We start from the raw sequence: 20,327 nt of genomic DNA, 5'->3' as shown, positions 1-20,327 counted from the left end.
TTACAAAAAATAGTGATACTAATTATCGGCAACGTTGTGGAACCACGTTTTGTGTTAAACTCGGTGAGAATACTACTGAAACTTTTTCAGAATTAAAAAGGGGATATGGAGATGACGCTCCGTCACGAGCTCAAGGTTTTAGGCTTTTAAAGTATTTTCAGACGGCCGGGAATCAGTTGTGGACGATCCATTATCTGGAAGACCGTTAACGACAAAAGTGACGACAGTGTTGAGCGATTCAGAGACTTGACACGGTACGACCGGCGATTAAGTGTCAGAATGATTGTAGAACAATTGAATTTGGACCCTACCGCAGTCCATCAAATTTTGACAAACGAATCGGTCATGTAAATATTTGTGGAAAATTGGTACCAAAAAACCTCACTGTTCAACAGAAAAATAACAGGGTCGAAGTGGTCCGCGATCTTCTAGGGCGAGTTAAAACTGATCCTGATTTTCTAAAAAAAATTATTATTAGTTGTAAATCTAGTTGTGCAGATTTTCTTTTGATCGCAATCGACTGGACTAAAAGTGTCCAGAAAAGCCCAAATCCAAAACGTTTGGATTTTTGTTTAACTGCAGTAATAAGTCCTCATCGAGAGCTTTTCAACGATATATCATATTCGGTACTTATTTTCATCGGTTCCAGAGTTATAGCCAAATAAACTTTTAATGAAATATTTGGATCTTACAAGGGGAAGGCACATCGGTTCGAATCCGACTTCATATACATACATATTTTTTTACCATTTTTTTAAATGTAAGTATATTTATGGATTCATTAATAATTATTAACCTATGACGGTAAAAATAATTTACAGTAGATAATAAGAAGCGGATAGTGGTTAATGTATTAGCTGTTTTTACTTCCTTGTACAACGAAAAGTATCGTTAAAAATTTCGGTTTTCAGATTTCAACGGAAATATCCATTTTGATCATCCTTGAATCCATTTTGATTAGTTTCGGCGTGGTGTCTGTACGTACGTACGAATGTATCTCGCATAAGTCAAAAACGATTAGCCGTAGGATGTTGAAATTTTGGATTTAGAGCTGTTGTAACATCTAGTTGTTCACCTTCCCTTTTGATTATAGTTGACTTGAGCAAATGTGCCCAAAAAACTCAAAATCCAAAACAAATTTGGTGTTTTGGATTTTTTATTAACTGGAGTAATAAGCCCTCATCGAGAGCTTTTCAACGATATATCATAAGTGGTACTTATTTTCATCGGTTCCAGAATTATAACGAAATAAAAATTTAATTAATTAAATATTTGGATCTTACAAGAAGGCACATCAGTTCGATTCAGACTTCAGCTCCGTTTTTTTTTTTTAATTTTTTAATTTAAATGTATTGATTTATTTTTAATTGTTACCCTCTAATTGTAAAAAAAAGGTTATGATAAATAATAATTCAATAATAATAAAAAAAAAATTTATATCAGAATTTATCGGTGAAATAAAATTTTATGTCCTTTCAATTTAAGTGAAAAATTTTTACAGAGGTTAATAATTATTAATAAATCAATATATTTAATAATAAGTTTTGTTTTTAATAATAAAAGAGGATTTTGAAAAGATTTTTAATTTTTGTATTATATTAATTTTTGCAGAAGTTTTAATAATACAATTTACGGGTTCATCAATCATTTAACGAAGTTATTATACTTAAACCTAAAAAAATCCTTTTTGTCCCCGAAGTTTACTGTTTTTTGAATATCATGTAAAATACGGGAGATACCAGTTCTGGAACCGGTTTTACTTGATTTTTCGGGAAAAAACATAAGACATCATCAAGTTCACCGACTTAACGCCGTAAAAATTTCAGTATAATTTTATTTCACCGGTAGAACTGGAATTCGGGCGAAATTATTCGCTAGCCGTAACTCAATAAAATATCGTTATCGGACATATGTATGTATGAACGTTTTTCCTTATTTAAAGCACTAGAATCAGTACCCAATTTCTTCCCATTCTTTCTGACTTCCTCTGTATATATATATATATATATACATACATACACATGGAAATCAATTAACACAATTTTAGATTAGTTAGTTTCATTATCAGCCGTTAGGGTATGTAGATATGTAATACCTTTGTGAATGACAGCTTTAAATTACGATCAGATAAAAGCAGCATTAAATTAATACAACCGACCAAATGAACACGTGATATGAATAAAGTTTGCTTCTATCTACGTTCGAGTACATTAAACGCTGTATGAACTAATGGAATTCGATACTTCAATTTATCAGCTTGTAAAATTAATGTTAGTCTTCTATAATTAAATTTGAATATCGAATTTCAGATATATATATATAACTAGATATTTTGAATTTTTTATATTTTTTTACAGAAATTCCAAAGAAAGGTATGGTATTATTTCTGGTCACATGATGGTTGTAAGTGATGAAAAATAATTTTCTTTACGTACGTTTCTATATATATATATATATATATATATATATTTATAAGGTTTTGTGGCTCAAAAATTTCCAAAACTACTTGATCAATTCCATTGAACTATAGATATGCTGTAGTGATGTATCTGAAGTTATGCATGTGAAAATTTGATGAAGATTGGTTGAGTTATTCTTTAGTTTCGCTGGGACCTATTTTATTCGATTTTTCAGGTCAAAATCCATGAAAAATCATTAATTCTACTCCTTAATTAACGACCTAAAAATTTCAGTACGACCTCATTTCTTTCGCAGTAGGTGAAATCCGTGCGAAATCTTTCTATAGTCCAATGATCTCCAAACTTTTGTTCAAGTACAATAAAGATGAAAATAACTGTTAAGTTGTACCCATACAATATAGTACACACACACACACACACACACACACACAGACAACAATATATATATATATATGTGTGTGTGTGTGTGTGTCTATGTCTCTCTCTCTTTCTCTCTGTGTGTGTGTGTGTGTGTGTGTGTGTGTGTGTATATGTATGTGTGTGTGTGTGGCTAAACAAAAGACCGTAGTCCCGGCTGGGTCTCTCCATCACGGGTGGAACCTGGTTTTATTCTGGAAGGGTTTGTGGCAAAGCACCTGCTGAGGTTATGCAATGTATTCGACGCAGGGGAAGGAAAAAAAATGTTAGAAGCTTGGTTCGTTATGATGCTTCAAGTTGGAACGCCGGCCTCCGTGACGCGAGTGGTATGGTCTCAGCCTTTCATCCGGAGGTCCCGGATTCGAATACGGGTCAAGCATGGCATTTTCACACGCTGCAAAATTTTCATTCATTTCTCCTCTGAAGTAATACCTAACTGTAGTCCCGGAGATAGAAAAAAAAATTGGAGTGTTGATGTTTTTTGTCTGCAGTATCTATTTCTAGCAACGTTAAACCAAATTAAGAAAATATTAAAAAGAAATTAATTTAATAAAACGTCGGCTATATTGCCCAAGAGTTTTTTTTTTAAATATAGATATCAATATAACGAATTTTTTTGTTTGTTTATAGTACAGTAATAAAAATCTGTTAAAAAAAAATCCCTTTCAATTATCAGTTATCAATATTATAGTACCGTTTAAAGTGCGTTATTTTATGCATTATGAATGTAAAATACAATACATTTGTTCATTCAGCGCGTCTTTCCTAGTTTTATTGTTAACATCGTTTTTCCGTCATTGCAATTTTGAATGCTTATAACTCGATAAGGAAAGCATTAACAGAAAAGCGGGGTTTACGATCGCTTTTCTTGTAAACTTTTAAATAGAAATCATGTATCATACGTCCACCTTTCTATTTTAAAATTAAACCTTTCGGCACGCCGGAAGGCGGAGGTAGATTTCATGGCTGCAAAGTAGGAAATAAAAAAGATTTCCACCTTAAAGTTAAGAAAAACTTCAATTTACTCGATACGACAACGGTTGCATGTGAAAAAAGTTGCACATGTTTAGCATCTTTTTACAATTACAACAATATTTTTATCATCCCTTGCCGTAAGGATTGGTTATATAACAAATTGCTTTAGACAAAAGTTTTAGATAATTTTTAGAGGACTAACGACCAATTTTAAACCGATTCCATGCTTTGCCTATTACGGGAGGTATGATATATTTTGTCTTTCAAACCACATTTTTTACACACCCTGGGCCAATGATTGGTGATATCGAAAAACTTTACTTATATAAATTTTAGCCCCTTATCTACAGAATAGTAGGAACTTTAAACGAATTCAATGTTTTACTTAATAAGAAAGTTATAGCGATATTTTATTTTTTCCAAAAAGCCCCCCAATTCCACCCCCATGGTGTGATTTTGGCCATTAATGAACTCGACCGAGATTTAAGGACTGGTTATTTTTAAGGAACAATTTGAAAGTGATTGGCGCAAAATTACGGCAGTTATCGTGTCCACAAGAAAGTGAAATATATATATAAACCTTTGAACTGACGGTAGTTTTGGGGTCTGGGGGATGTGAAACGCGAAGATATGTCGAAATTTTCCGGAAGTCGAATCACGGTACCTATTACAGTATATAACTTTCTTATGAAATCTGCCTAAAATATTTCAGCAGGTAAAAGATTTTGAAAAAATTTTCTTTTATAAAATTTACAAATTATTTAAGTATCGTCAGGTTACAAATTAATAAAATATTAATTTCGTTTTTTTTTTTAATTAATTTATAATTTTAAACAAAATTTGTTTTGTTTTGATGAAATAAAATTTCTTGATAATTCATCCCCACCCACAAAAAAAAAATTGGTAACTTTTTATCGCTTGTATATTTTTCAGTAGAATGGTTTTTAGTTATATATAGGAAAAATAAAAAAAATTCTTTGAGATCATTTTGGGGTTCGGGGAGAAAAAAATTAGAAAAATATCGATTTTTTAATAATTTTTTTTCCATTATGTAAGAATAAATAATCAATGCCAGCAAAGTGTAACAACTTTGTTGTCTGCTTTTTGAGTTATTCTCGAATGAAATATATTTATTCAAAATATATATGATTTCTCTCCTCATAAATAAATAAAATTCAAATAAACCCTGCCCGCCGGACTGACCTAGAGGTTAACTAGTTGTCGTAAATCAGTTGTTTTTTGAAGTCGAAGACCCTGACGTACGAATCCTATAAACGTTTATTACTTTTATACGGATTTTAATACTAAAAATTGGATACCGGTGTACTTTGGTAGTTTTTTTAACCCTGCCTCCCAAAACCAGACCCCCGATTAAGAATGAACACGGTTCCGGGAGATGCCTTTGCCTCTTTCCGCCAGATGAGGGAAACGCCAGGCCCGTCTATGCAGTTCCCGGCCACCATCATCTAGCAACCAGGACTTGGACCTTTGTGCTTTGCCTCTAACAGGGACACCCTCAAAGGGACCGCCCCGCCGGGATTCAGTCTTTTAGCTCAGGGTACGAGATTACCCGCCCTTCATCACCACCGCCTACCCGTGTAAGAACGGCATAACGGCAGCTTTGTACGTAGCCGTCGCTAACCCTTCTCGCTTCACGATATTATAAAACCCGTCACAGTGTCGAAATTCGTAACATCGTTCCAACGATGGTCCCTACCTCGAGATGCCCAGTTACGGCAGTACAGTCGCGACGTTCCTCGTCCCACCGCGGGCACTGGAATATCACGTGTTCCGGCGTGTCTAACTCCCGACAGTAGGGGCAGAAGGGGTCTTCAGCTCTTCTTCGTCCACACAGGTACGAACGAAAGACCAAACGGCCGGTTAGGAATTGTGTCAACCGTACTTTGGTGGTAAGATTCAATTAACCACACGTGTTAGTAACGGTCGGCCCGAGTCTGTACCAGACTATACTTCATTTACATATCACAGATATCCTCGTCTCATTTTACCGTGGGGGGATTGCTTATTGTTCCCTAGTTAAACAGGTTGCAACGTACACATTAGTAAAATAAAATTAAAAATAAACCCTAGGAAAAATATGCAATTCTTTGTTTTTTTATTTCTTGTTTTTTTTTTTTTTTAATACAATTCCTTTGCATGAAATATCAATTACACACAATTTTTCGATTACGTGATCAAAATAGCTTTAAAAAAATAATAAGTTTTCATATGTAGCTTAAATTATAAGCCATTTGTATGCAGAGTACAGTCAATAAATCACACAATAAAATAATAATAGATAAATGAGATTTACAGATGAATTTTTTTATTAATCACCGGATTAATATTTTATCCTGAATCGTATGTGTACGTGAAATACTTCCATTATATTTTTTTAAAAATAAATTAAAAAAAATAATTTATTTGATTTTATATAACAACTAAGCTATACATAAAAAAGTTTGAATACGGTATTAAAGTAATATATATTTTGTGTTAATGCGCGCGCGCGTTGTGTGCGTGTGTGTGAATATACGCGTAACCGCGCATATTTATACGTAAAACAAAGGCGTAATACGAAATTAACGTATTGTAAATCAAATTTTAAAAAAAAGTTCTACATATAACCGTAAAAAATATCTTAAAAATAAAAGATTAATACAACGAAGGCTTTGATAAATCTTAATAAATAATACTCGTATCTTGATAGTCTACCGGTTACGTGGAAATTTAAGTGGAACATTAAAGCATCAAGTAGTAAAAATTTTATAAATAAATCATTCTACTCGTACTGTGAAATAGAACTCATGATGATCGTATCTATCAAAATTAAATTGTATCATTCAGTAGTATAAATTTAAATAAAAATTGGTTATTCCAATTTTTTTTTATCTCCGGGACCACCGTTAGGTATTGCTTCAGTGGATGAGATGAATGATTTGTAGCGTGTGTCAAAATGCCATGCCTGACCGGGATTTGAACCCGGGACCTGCGGATAAAAGACCGAGACGCTACTACTCGCGCCGGCTGGTTATTCCTATCTGAAGATGTCAATCACGATAACTTAAAAAGCTGACAAAGATTTTTCCATCACGCGGTTTAAGACGCGTTCCGGGAAAGTTCACACGTGTACACACACGCAACTTATTTTAATATAAATTTCTTGAACGTGGTTCCGCCGGTATATTTTAATATAATAATTAAATGTAATTAATAAGCTATATATCCACCTTACCGGCAAATAAGTGTTAAATCTTCGAGATCTTTCGGTCTTTTGAAACCATCATCAGGAGTTAAAATATTATAATTAAATCAAAAGTTGAAATACGTTTCTAGTCATGACTGTTTGCATGTTAACAGTATATACTGTTAACATGCAAACAGTCATGACTATATAACTATTTTAACTTTTGACTTATAATATTTTGATGGTTACAAAAAAGACCGAAAGATCTCGAAGATTTAACACTTATTTGCGGGTAAGGTGAATATGTAGCTTGTTAATTACATTAAATTAAAATATATTTATTGTTTTATTAAAATATAATATTTCTTCGTTTATTTAATTTAATTGTTCTAACAAAACCGCGTGCGCATAGCGTATTTAATTCGCGCGGATGTGGCGGTACCAACTAATATAATTTCACGACTTACTACAAATTTAGCTTGTACGGTCGGCATACTGGTGTAACCGTGAGGCTTTACGCACCAGACACCGTATCAACCGGGCGATCGAGTTCGCCCGGCCAGAAAAAGTAAATTTTTAAATATATTTAATTACAAACTTTAAATATTATTAGTTTATTTAATTCTACCGCTCACCTATGACGTCAGAACATAGCGTACGACTACAATAGCATTTTTTGAGGTAAGATGCGATTTCCCAAATAGTTTTAATTTTTTTATCGTTAACAAATGCTCCTAAGAAAAATATGACCGTAATTAGGCGATATCTCGAAATACTGAGGGTGATCTTTCTCTATAGCCCCACCTCTTTGACGTTTTAAGTTGAAAATTCAACGGCATAAATACCCCGTGTATAGAATTAATCTGACCAAGTTTGGTCAAAATCGGTCCAGTAGTTCTGTAAATATAACGTTATTTAGCGGCCGACACCTAACACATGTACATCAACATCCGTAAAAATTTCTATTCTATTTAAGATCCGGTGAAAACCGCGTATGCCGAAATTAGAACGATTACAATACTTTCCATTCTAAAGCTATCTAGACGGGAAAGTAAAAATATGCGATAAATAAAATTTTTTTTTTTTTGATTTTTGCGGCAAAATTTTTAAAATATGGCATATATTTTACAAATACTTGCGCTCACGTAAGTACTGAAATTATTATAAAGCGGTGTCATTATGTTTACAAAATTTTGAAAAATGAACCCTCAACCCCGCCCCCGCCCACCCACACCACATCGGAGGTGTTGATCAAAAACTTCTACCAATAAATTCTCTAACATACGAATCTCTATACAAAATTTCATCAAACTCTATTTATCCATTCAAAAATTATTAAGCTTCCGACACGCCAACAGACGCACTTATATACGTATGAACATTACCCCCCTCCCCACAACAGTTAATTAGGTTTTCTGGGGTTCCTGGGTGATGAAACGTAAAGAAATGTGAAATAACCCATACCACATTTTTTGACTTATAACCATAATTTCCTTCTTCAGCACAGCTTTAGAGCAGTGGTCTCGAAAGTGGTGTACGCGTACTCAGTTCCGGGGGGTATGCAAAGTAATAGTTGGGGATACAACAAATAAGTAGTATAAATAATTTGATTTTTGACTATATACACACGTGGACGCGCGCGCACACACACACACACACACACACACACACACACTCACACTCACTCACGTACTCTATCTCTTTCTCTCTATCTATCTATCTATCTCTATCACGCACGCACGGACACGCGCACACACATTATGTTATATGGGATACAACTTATCATTTTCGTCTTAGAGGTACGCCACACATATCTCCGGTGTGTGGAGATCACTGCTCTAAAACTACAATACCAGGCAAGCAAAATAGATTAAACCACTTTGTCCTGTAACATTCTGAGATAAAAAAAAGTCAGGGGTTTCAAAATGTAGTTTTTTTAATTAATATTATTTAATAAATGATTGATAATATAAAATTATTTTAATAAAAAAAATAAATGTTTAAATAAATTACTGGGAATATCCATGAAATAAGGTCGATCGGCAAAATATATAAATTTGCTAGAAAATACACCCAAATTTTTTAACAGAATTAGCAACAGATTATGTGTTATATGTTTTGTCTTTATAAATATACTGTATTAAAAAAATTGAAAACTGTTATTACAATAATATTTATTTATTCTACAACACACCAACACACACACACACCCACACACACACACGCACACACACATCACGAAATACAGATAAAAAAAGTGTACATCTTACTGTTACAATAAAAAAAAACCTTTAAATATTAACAAACAAAAAAAAAATAGAAGAGTTGAAATTATGAAATATATATATATATATATATATCAATAAACGTACCTTATTTAACTACATGTAACTTCGTTGTATATCCAGCGATGACTGTCTAGAACGAGTCGGCTGGGTTGTTTGTTACATTCGTTCCCTTCCGCGTACAATCGGTCATCTTCTTTCTTAACTATACAACTGTTGACTCATCTTGTTAGCCGAGTTCCAGATGTACATAGAAAATTGTTTTTATTACTTTATTTCAAGAGAAGGAAAATAAAATTATATTTTTAAATTAATAAATCTTTTTTCAAGAGGTCAAATAATTATTAAATTATTAAATAAAAAATAATTTTTGTAATATATTTAACTAAAAATTATTTATTTATTTATTATTATTATTTTGGAAAACAATTTTCATTTACCATATAAATAATATCTGTATCTGTAAAATATTGACTGTACCTAATCCATTGATTCATCATTAACGCCCAGTAAAAACTACTAAAGATAAATTATTAAAAATTTTAAATAATAAACGTTCTTTTTAGGAAGAGCACACTAAGAATAATTTTTTGAAATTCAGAGTGTTTATGTTTAAAATGTAATAACAATGACATTTACTTTTTTATAATTTCTTGGTAATAAATTAAGGTATAAACTTGATTTTTAATACGTCTAATTTTCAAATGAATATCTAAAAGCTAACATCTAGATTTTTCGAAATTACAAGTTTAAAGAGTTAAAATTGATTTTTGAATTTTTTTTTCAAAAACGGCTATATTTTTTTTTTAACTTTTCGGTAAGAGATGAAGATATCAACTTGAGTTTTGGAGTGCTTAATCTTCATGTACATATCTAAAAAAAAAAAAAACAATTTCTAGATTTTTCAAAATTATTACACTTAACACTTATTACAAATATTCCCCATTTCCGACTATACTAAACACGATATTCACTAGATTGGAGCTTGCAAATACTGTTCAGATAAATATCTAAAAACCATTTTCGGGTTTTTGAAAATTGTTGAAGGGTGAGACGGTATATAACGCAACGGTTCAACCAACGTAGCAACTGTTATTGTATGTCCGATACGACTGGCTACATCTGCTCCAGTTACTTGGCTAAAAAAATAAAAGTAATTAAAAAATTAAAAATATAAGAAACGAAATACGGTCACCTTGAAGTAGTATTTGTCGAGTAACACTAAGAACCGGGTAAAATACATTTTTACCTTTCCGAAGTACGGGTAACCAGTTGTCTATATAAACAAAAACGTGATGTTCGTTTGTTCAAAATCTTATATCTCCGAAAGTTCTTCAGCAATTGCTTTGAAATTTTGACACAACGTTGCATCCGAATAATCGCGTGTTTTTGTATACCTACTATTTATATACCTAAGATGTTACACCTGTGACGGGTAAAATTATGTTTTTTTTTTTGAAAAACAACGCTATCTGTTGGACGTAAAAGTAACACACGCTATAAGAAATATTTTACGATTCCATTTCAATGTTTCCGATATGTGTGTCCGCTATAGATTCAAAAACTACTGGACCGATTTACGCGAGGGGAAAAAGGGAAAAATCGAAAAAAGGGAAAGAGGGAAGGATTCTTCCCTCTAAAGGTTGATTTGGAAGTCGAGAGTTCCAGCGTTCAAGTCCTAGTAAAATCGGTTATTTTTACACGGATTTGAATACTAGATCGTGGATACCGGTGTTCTTTGGCGGTTGGATTTCAATTAAACACACATCTCAGGAGTGGTCGAACTGAGACTGTACAATACTACACTTCATTTACACTCATACATATCATTCTAATTCATCCTCTGAAGTAATACTTGAACGGTAATTCCAGGAGGCTAAACAGAAAAAATAAAGAAAAAGAAAGTAAAATCTGCCAAGTTTTGATAAACGAATTGTTTTTAATAAATTTCGAAATTCTTACGTTTGTATATCTTCCTTTTTCCTGTTTATCTTCCAGGAATTACCGTTCAAGTATGACTTCAGAGGATGAATGAGGATGATATGTACGATTGTAAATGAAGTATAGTCTCAGGTCTATCATTTCTGAGAAGTGTGATTAATTGAAACCCAACCGCCAAAGAACACCGGTATCCACGAACTAGAATTCAAATCCGTGTAAAAATAACAGAATTTACTAGGACTTGAACGCTGGAACTCTCGTCTTCTAAATCAGCTGATTTGCGACGACGCGTTCACCGCTAAACCGACCCAGTGGGTTTATATATACATAGATAACTAAAATATACAAAATATTTATACTCGGAGAATATTGATGCTGTTCAGGATCGATCATAAAAGACCCTCGACTTGCTGAGTCAACAGAAAATCAAAATGGACTTATCCTCAAAAAAATTCACTACAGAAAATAAATTATTGGAATGTGTTTGTATAGAATAAAAGTGTGTCCTAATGGACATGAGCTATTAACTATTTATTTTTTAGGTAGATTTCATAAGACAGCTGCTTAATGTAATGGGGTACCATGACTCCACTTCCGAAAAATTTCGACATATCTTCGCGTTTCACATTCCCCAGACCCCAAAACCACCGTCAGTTCAAAAGCTTATATATACAATATATATTTCACTTTTTTGGGAACAAGATAACTACCGTAATTCTGCGCCAATCCCTTTCAAACTGAGCCTTAAAAAGATAACTAGTCTAAAAATCTTGGTCGAGTTCGTTAATAGGAAAAATCTAAGAATGCGGGTTAGTCGGGGTGCTCCGATGATGCATTCGGGACCCTCAGGTGTGAGAGGGGGGACACGGCGGTTTGCCGGCTGAGCTTACGCGCAGCCGGCAACCTAGTGTAGGGCCAGGAAGGGTAGCCTCTCAGTGGAGGGATGTAGTGGTCGTCCAGAAGGGAGGGCTACTGCATCTTAATGAAACTGAGATGACCCAACCACCAAAGAGCGACGGTATCCATGATCTCGTAATCAGATCTATAGCCGATATTAGAACCGGTTTCATGTAACTCAGCGCAATACTTTGGCTTACGGCAAAGGGCCTTATGCTTCTGTTGCGATTTTAAATAGATTACCAAATCGTTTAAAAACTTCTCCCGACAATTTATTTTAAATAGATTTAAAAGATTTTGTTTTACTAACACATAATATTATTTCTGAAAATGAAATTCTAAATAATAATTGAAAATGTTTAAAAAACTCTGAATTTTCTGCACCTTATTCAGCTTATTATTAATATGTACGTAAATATGCAGTAAAATAATTTTCATTATGCCTTCTAAATTGTTAGTTATTTTTTATACTTTGTATCTCCATTAAAATACCATAACATTATTTCATGTTTTTATTTTTTGCATTTAGGCCGACTTCAAACCACACAAATGTCATTTCTTCCACTTTCTTTTTCATTTCCTTCAACATTCTTTTGTTCTTTATATATGTTTGGCATTTATTTTTTTTTGACCGTTTCACTTTGGTATGTTTTTTCCTTCATTGCACATTTCTAACTCAATTTTACGTATTTTTTGTCAGATTAGCTTTCTATCTTTCGTTTCCTGTTCACGGATCCCTAAGTTCTGTAATTCTTTTTTCATCGTTGTAGGTCCCAAAGTTGCTCTTTTGTTCACAGATTTTAATGAAAATCTGTTTATTTAGTCGCTGTTCGTCCATTCTGTACACACGACCCAGGAATTTCAATCTCCACTTTCTTATTAATAAACTTAAAATATAAATACATGTAAATGGTTATTTTGTGACGCTAATCTGGATGGTTTTACCTTGGCTTTCTACGATTCATCCGGCAAAGGCTGACACAGTTCCTTTTCTTTTTACACGGAATAGTATACGAGTACCGTTTATGAAATCATCTATATAATGTGTTGTTATGAATCGATCAGGATAAAAATTTTATTTATTTATGCTTCAGTTCAACAGAGGATTATTCTGTCTTTTTAACAAAATTTCTACAAAAAAACCTCCTTAATATTGCATAATTACAATGCGCGTGTTAAATCTTATAATTCACAATATATTACAAACAAACTGAATTATAATCTTTTTTTTTCAGATATGTTTTTTAAAGAATGTAATTTAACTCATCTTAACGATAGCTTTATTAAAATGTAATAATTCAGATGAGGATATTGCAGTCTGGTATGGAATATATGGATATATTTACACACCGAGGGGGACCACCGAGGTCCGAGGGGGACCTCGGACATTTCTTTAGAAATTATATTAGAAATGTTATGATACCTGTATATCAACATCCACTAGCTATTATAAGGTCAGTAATATATTTGTTTTTTTTTTATTATTTACTACGTTTTTTCTTAATTTTTACGTAAATATTAGAATTTCCTGTTTAATTATATTATATTTTCTGTAAAAGACCCTGAAAAAGATATTTTAATTTTTTTATACTGTTAACAGCCTATGATTATCTTTGTCATTCTTTAGTACTTCTCTTCGTTATGATACTTTTCTATCATTTTTCTTAAATTGTTCTCATATATATATATATCTTGGTCTATAATTTTGTATCCTATTTGAAAGCTTTAATATATAATAATCAGAAACATCTTACAAACATGATGTTACTATCATATTGACGCACGAATTAATTTTATTCTTGACGACCGACTATAATAAACATAATAATTTTGATTATGGATTATTTGAATTTAAATTAACATACCTGAAGATAGAGTTACAGCTCCGAAAGTACTAGGATTTACACTTTTTAAATTGTTGGTTAGTAGAAATTAATTTATACAAAAATAATTTTCATTACAAAAATACTGTAGCCAACGTGATATAACGTGTTGATTTCCGGGACAGTTCGACTGCAGGGAAGTCCTGGATTTTATAAATTTGATTTGTTTATAAAGTCAAAGCCAAATTTTGTGTTGTTAATCTATAAAAATGGTGAAATTAGAAGGTCAGATCAGAATGTCAAAGTAACGTATTATTTACTGTTAATAGATCGGTCGAGTGGCCGAAAACAAAATAAAACAAACTTAAGAAAAATAATAATGAAACCGATTTCAAAAGAAACACACTAGAGATAAAAATTGCTTTCTTAAATCTTTCAATTTTAACGTATTAGAAAAGTTTTAATTATTTTATTTTAACGTTTTTATAATTTTATTTTTATTTAAAATAAAAATATATCTACAAAAATTTGTCAGAAAAAATCAAAAGAAGCCAAGAAACTGCTACCTTCTGAGTTTGACATATGGTTCTGGTATGTAGAAATCTATATTATTTTTCTGATGTACTAATTTTCTTGAATTTTGTTTGAAAATATATCCGACAGAAAATGACAACAAAATGTACGTTAGCATGTTATTATATTATAACATTCCAGTATTAAGTAATGTTAACGATAAATCTTATGTACAAAGCCAAAATTTTGTCTGTTTTAAGAAAAGAATTTCATCGATTATTATACGAGGGTTATTTTTTTTTCAAGGTAGATCGGTCACGAAATTAAAACCACAGTGAAAATAAAAAAAATTTTATTTGTAATAAGTACTTACATAGTTACGCTATTTCTCTACATAGTTGCAACTCCGATTTAGACATTTGTCGTAGCGTGGTTCCAAGTTTCCAATACCCTCGTCATAGAACGGAGTCGCCTTTGTTTTCAGCCGTGTTTCTACGCCGGTCTGCAGCTCGATGTCTGTGCCAAAATGTTGTCCCCCTAGCCGGCGTTTCATGTGAGCAAAGTGGTAAAAATCGGACGGAGCCAAGTCCGGGCTGTATGGTGGTGACGGTAGACGGTAGACGGTTTTCTGTGGAACTAAAAAAGATTTTATCAGTGAATGTACGTAAATGGAATATTACAATATTTTTCTATCGGCGCGAGTGTTGTTACGACTATACCTATTATATAATATTCACGAGACGTAATTTTTACGAGATGCAAAGATCCGTTTAAAAATTTATTAAAACCATTTTATAAAATTTATCGACGTTTGTTTTTTTTTACTATCGGCATAGAACGTTAAAAACCTTCTCTGGATTATAACGCTTAATTTAAATCTAAATTATTTTTATAGAAAATTTAACCCGGATAAAACTTTGCCGATATCATACACGGCAAACTCACACGGGAGAGGGAGAGAGTTTGAGCGAGAGAACGTCGAGATGGCGCGTTGGTGTAGGGGAAGTAGGAGTATACGAGCGAAAATGTTTCATCAATTTTACGATAAACCAAATATAAAATTAATTTTGTCCGTAACCGGTTTTTTTTTTGCAACGCGTGCTTTTTAACTTTTAAATAAATAGGTAATGGGAAAACGATTTCACAGAACAAACCGGATTTAATTCTAAAACTAAAGGTGTACAAAATGTTTTATTAACTTTGTTATCCGTTTCAATTTATCTGAATACAAAATTCAAAGTTCAACGCGAATATAATGATCTGTGATTTTGTAAACTTTAATTTTTATTTACGATAATTTTTTTACGTTCTTATAAATAAATAGAGGTGATATAAAATAAAAAATGTTCGGTTTTGTTTTCCACAATCTATTAGGTAGATTTCATAAGAAAGCTACCTATGTAACGGATACCGTGATTTAACTTCTGGAAAGTTTTGACATATCTTCGCGTTTTTACATCCTCCAGGCCCCAAAACTACCGCCACTTCAAAAGTTATACATATGTATATTTCACTTTCTTGTGGACACGATAACTGCCGTAATTTTCATGCATTTTTCATGACGTTGTCATATATCCAATCGTTTGTGGTTGTTGGCTTTTCCGGTCTGCTATAATACAAAATTTAACATTTTGGTACTGGAAAATATACGAGTGCACGCCTGAAAATACTACAGATAATGTCGGAAGAAAAGGAAACTGGGGTTAGAACAATAGGATGTCCACAGAAATGTTGCGCAGATGAAATTAAAGAGAAAATAAAAAATTTCCTTTCTGAAGAAATTTTTTTTAAATAATTAAGAAGTTAAATAACAAAAGGTAGATTTAAAAATTAAAAAAGCACGATACTAAAAAAAACATTGCTGATAAACATTGTTGTTTAATATAGGTTAATTAAAGTGTGTGCGGGTGAATTTTGTATACAGTATAATCTTAAATTTCTTAAATTTATTTAAACATACAGAAGGTCAAATTAAAGGTGAGACCAAACTCGAGGAAGTGATTCTACTTAACATACTGAAGAAACAATGTCCAGTGAATATAAATCCAAAAACGTATATTTTTCTGTCTGTCCGCAATTTTGTATTTTTTAAGAAAAAAATGAATAGTAAAAGGATTAATAGTAGTTGCAAGATTAAATAAAAACAAACCAACATACTTGGCATTTATAGACCTAGAAAAGGCATTCGATAACGTAGACTGGAATAAAATGTTCAGCATTTTAAAAAAATTAGGGTTCAAATACAGAGATAGAAGAACAATTGCTAACATGTACAGGAACCAAACAGCAACAATAACAATTGAAGAACATAAGAAAGAAGCCCTAATAAGAAAGGGAGTCCGACAAGGATGTTCCCTATCTCCGTTACTTTTTAATCTTTACATGGAATTAGCAGTTAATGATGTTAAAGAACAATTTAGATTCGGAGTAACAGTACAAGGTGAAAAGATAAAGATGCTACGATTTGCTGATGATATAGTAATTCTAGCCGAGAGTAAAAAGGATTTAGAAGAAACAATGAACGGCATAGATGAAGTCCTACGCAAGAACTATCGCATGAAAATAAACAAGAACAAAACAAAAGTAATGAAATGTAGTAGAAATAACAAAGATGGACCGCTGAATGTGAAAATAGAAGGAGAAAAGATTATGGAGGTAGAAGAATTTTGTTATTTGGGAAGTAAAATTACTAAAGATGGACGAAGCAGGAGCGATATAAAATGAGGAATAGCACAAGCTAAACGAGCCTTCAGTAAGAAATATAATTTGTTTACATCAAAAATTAATTTAAATGTCAGGAAAAGATTTTTGAAAGTGTATGTTTGGAGTGTCGCTTTATATGGAAGTGAAACTTGGACAATCGGAGTATCTGAGAAGAAAAGATTAGAAGCTTTTGAAATGTGGTGCTATAGGAGAATGTTAAAAATCAGATGGGTGGATAAAGTGACAAATGAAGAGGTATTGCGGCAAATAGATGAAGAAAGAAGCATTTGGAAAAATATAGGTAAAAGAAGAGACAGACTTATAGGCCACATACTAAGGCATCCTGGAATAGTCGCTTTAATATTGGAAGGACAGGTAGAAGGGAAAAATTGTGTAGGCAGGCCACGTTTGGAGTATGTAAAACAAATTGTTGGGGATGTAGGATGTAGAGGGTATACTGAAATGAAACGACTAGCACTAGATAGGGAATCTTGGAGAGCTGCATCAAACCAGTCAAATGACTGAAGACAAAAAAAAAAATATTTCTTACTATTCTTTGGATAAGGGCCTAAAACTTATCTAAGTAAAGTCTTTTGATACTACCAACCATTGGCCCATGGGATGGAAAAAATGGGGTTTCAAAGACAAAAAAAATCATACCTCCCTTAATAGCCACAGCATCAAATTGGTTTAAAGTGGTCATTAGTCCTCTAAACATTACCTAAAACTTTTGTCTGAAACAATTTTTGACTTAACCAATGCTTACGGCAAGGAATGACCAAAATGTTGCTGGATGGGGCTTGTTGTATGCGAACATGTAAAACTTTTTTCACATGCAACCATTGCCGTTTTGATTTAAAGTTTTTCTTAACTTTAAGATGGAAATCTTTTTTATCCCCTACTTAGCACCAGTGAAATCTGCCTTCACCTTCCAGCGTGCTGAAAGGGATTTTTTTAATTAGGGTTTTTTTTTTTACTTTTAAATATATTTTTTTCTTAAGTAATCTACTGTTGACGTTTAAAAATAACATTTTTACCACTTACCATTTTTAATATTTGTCCTGATTTTGAAAAAAACTCTTTCCATTGGCACTGATATAGCCATAACAAACAAGGATGTTTTTGCTAAATTAGCGCGTTCTGGGTATAAAATTGCCTGTGTACACCACCAAAGAAGTGAATCTTCTTTCCAAAGTGTCTTTGGTATATTCATATGAAAACATATCACTAAATGCTTGCCTTTTGAATCTAGGATCCAAAAGAGCCACTTTCCAAAAGAGACAAGATATTGTTCCACGAACAATTTTTAAATCTGTCATTAAATTCTGAAATTAATCTTTCAAGTAAAGTTTTTGATGATTCATTGTTTAAGATACGATGAAAATTAATCATTATTTTTATTATGCTATCAGTAGCTGGCAAAACTTTTGATATGGTAACTTCATTTTTAGACGGCATTTCTTCAGTTAATAATTTGAAAGGCTTAAAAATTTTTATAATTTCTGGAATTATTTTTTTCTGACGGGATTGTGTAATAAACCTGTTTCTAATGGTTCTTGCAGATTTAAAATCCTTTTTAACATGTCTATTGTACTAGTCCAATGAGTTATAATATCTATTTTAAGTTTTACTGGTTTTATTCAGGGTCTCAGTTGTTCCTGCATGGCGCTAAATTTGTTGGTGGCTAGAGAACTTCTATAGAAATGTTCTGCAGTAATTTTTACTTTCTGAGTAATATTCTTAATTGGATCCAAACTGGCTCGAACTATTAAATTACAAGTGTGAGGAATACAAGGAAAATATTCCCTTTGAGTTAATGGTACTGTGGCTTTTATATTGCTTGCCATATTGTTTACATCTGTTACACAAATATTTTTTCATCTATTTCCCAATCAGTTGTAAAACTTGTCAATTCTTGTTTAATATATTCCGCTGTATGTCGCTCATTACATTCAAAACAGCCTGAAAAAGCTAACTTTAAATTCCACATGTCTCCTAGTATATAGTGAGCTGTCACTGGTTGGTAAAAAGTAGTAGCACTAGACATGTACCCATCAGTCGTTAATGATATAAAGGATGCAATTTTCAACTGTTTCTTCAACTTTTCTGTGGCCACAACATATTGTGCAGCAATGTTGCTTAAAAAAAAAGTGAAGTTATTTTGTATTTCGGTTCAAGATATTTCAATAACTCGTTAAAACCGGAATCTTAAACTACAGAAAATGGTTGCAAATCTTTAATTATAATTTTTTAAATCAAATCATTAATATTTTCTCTCGAGAAACACTCATTGGCTTCCTAACAAGTGACAATCATTTTGTTTTCTAACTAGGCTACTATCAGAATCAGACTGAGGAGAGCGGTTGTTCCAGCTATCAGTAACGCTTACTTCGGTTCTATCTTGTTGCCCTTGATGGCTACTGCTACTAGACTGAGGAAGATTTGACATTGACGATGCAAATGTTAGTGTTGATATTATTTCCGATGGGAATGTGCTATTATATGTAGGAGGATGTTTTTTTTAATAAATGTTTTTTTTTTTAATTTGTTGTTGAACCACCTTTTACAAAATATGAAGAGAGGAGCTAATTTTACTCCGCCTTATTTTCCGATTCTTCACTAAAAAGTTCCAGAGTTTACCACTTTTATTTTTTATGATGACAGAATGAAAACGACAAAATAAAATAAAACTAAATAGAAATGAAACGGTAGACGACTGAACAGATAAAAAATAAATAAAATAATGAATCTACTGTAATGTAATAAAAATATCTATGTAAGATACAACTACGGTACATTAAATATATATATATACACTAAGAAATGCAGACTTACGAATTAGACAATCGTTAATGTAAACTCTGAACCCGACCGGTGCGGCGCCATGAAGTGGTCGTTAACATAACAAAATGCAAACTACTATTTATTATTTAATACTAATGTTGTAATGTATGGTAAATGAGTCAGTCGGTGGTTGGTGGGCCTAAACACATACTGCTGATACGTAATCATGTTATGTTCATACTTATATTCGTTCAGTTATGGTTTTGACAGAGTAACGATGCGATATGAACTGGTTGCAACGAGTAACGACTCGTTTTAGGGAGTAACGATTCGGTAGTACATCAAAGAATACTAGTTACTCAGTAACGAACAAATTCGGTAT

The 20,327-nt window shown here is 32.4% G+C and overlaps 1 protein-coding gene across 1 annotated transcript in view; it reads right to left on the bottom strand.

Moving 5' to 3' along the window:
• The window catches only part of LOC142322598 (fatty acyl-CoA reductase wat-like), a 36,298-nt gene extending 16,688 nt beyond the window's left edge, over nucleotides 1-19,610 (bottom strand). Inside the window, exon 1 of the mRNA XM_075361673.1 lies at nucleotides 19,491-19,610. Within this exon, the coding sequence (XP_075217788.1) occupies nucleotides 19,491-19,610 (120 nt within the window). The remainder of the gene's footprint in view (nucleotides 1-19,490) is intronic.
• Between the last annotated feature and the right edge of the window lie 717 nt (nucleotides 19,611-20,327).

This window comes from Lycorma delicatula, chromosome 4 (genome assembly GCF_047948215.1).
Source record: "Lycorma delicatula isolate Av1 chromosome 4, ASM4794821v1, whole genome shotgun sequence".
Taxonomy (NCBI): domain Eukaryota; kingdom Metazoa; phylum Arthropoda; class Insecta; order Hemiptera; family Fulgoridae; genus Lycorma; species Lycorma delicatula.
Note: the sequence above shows the minus strand (reverse complement) of the source record. Positions and strands in the feature narration are given on the sequence as shown.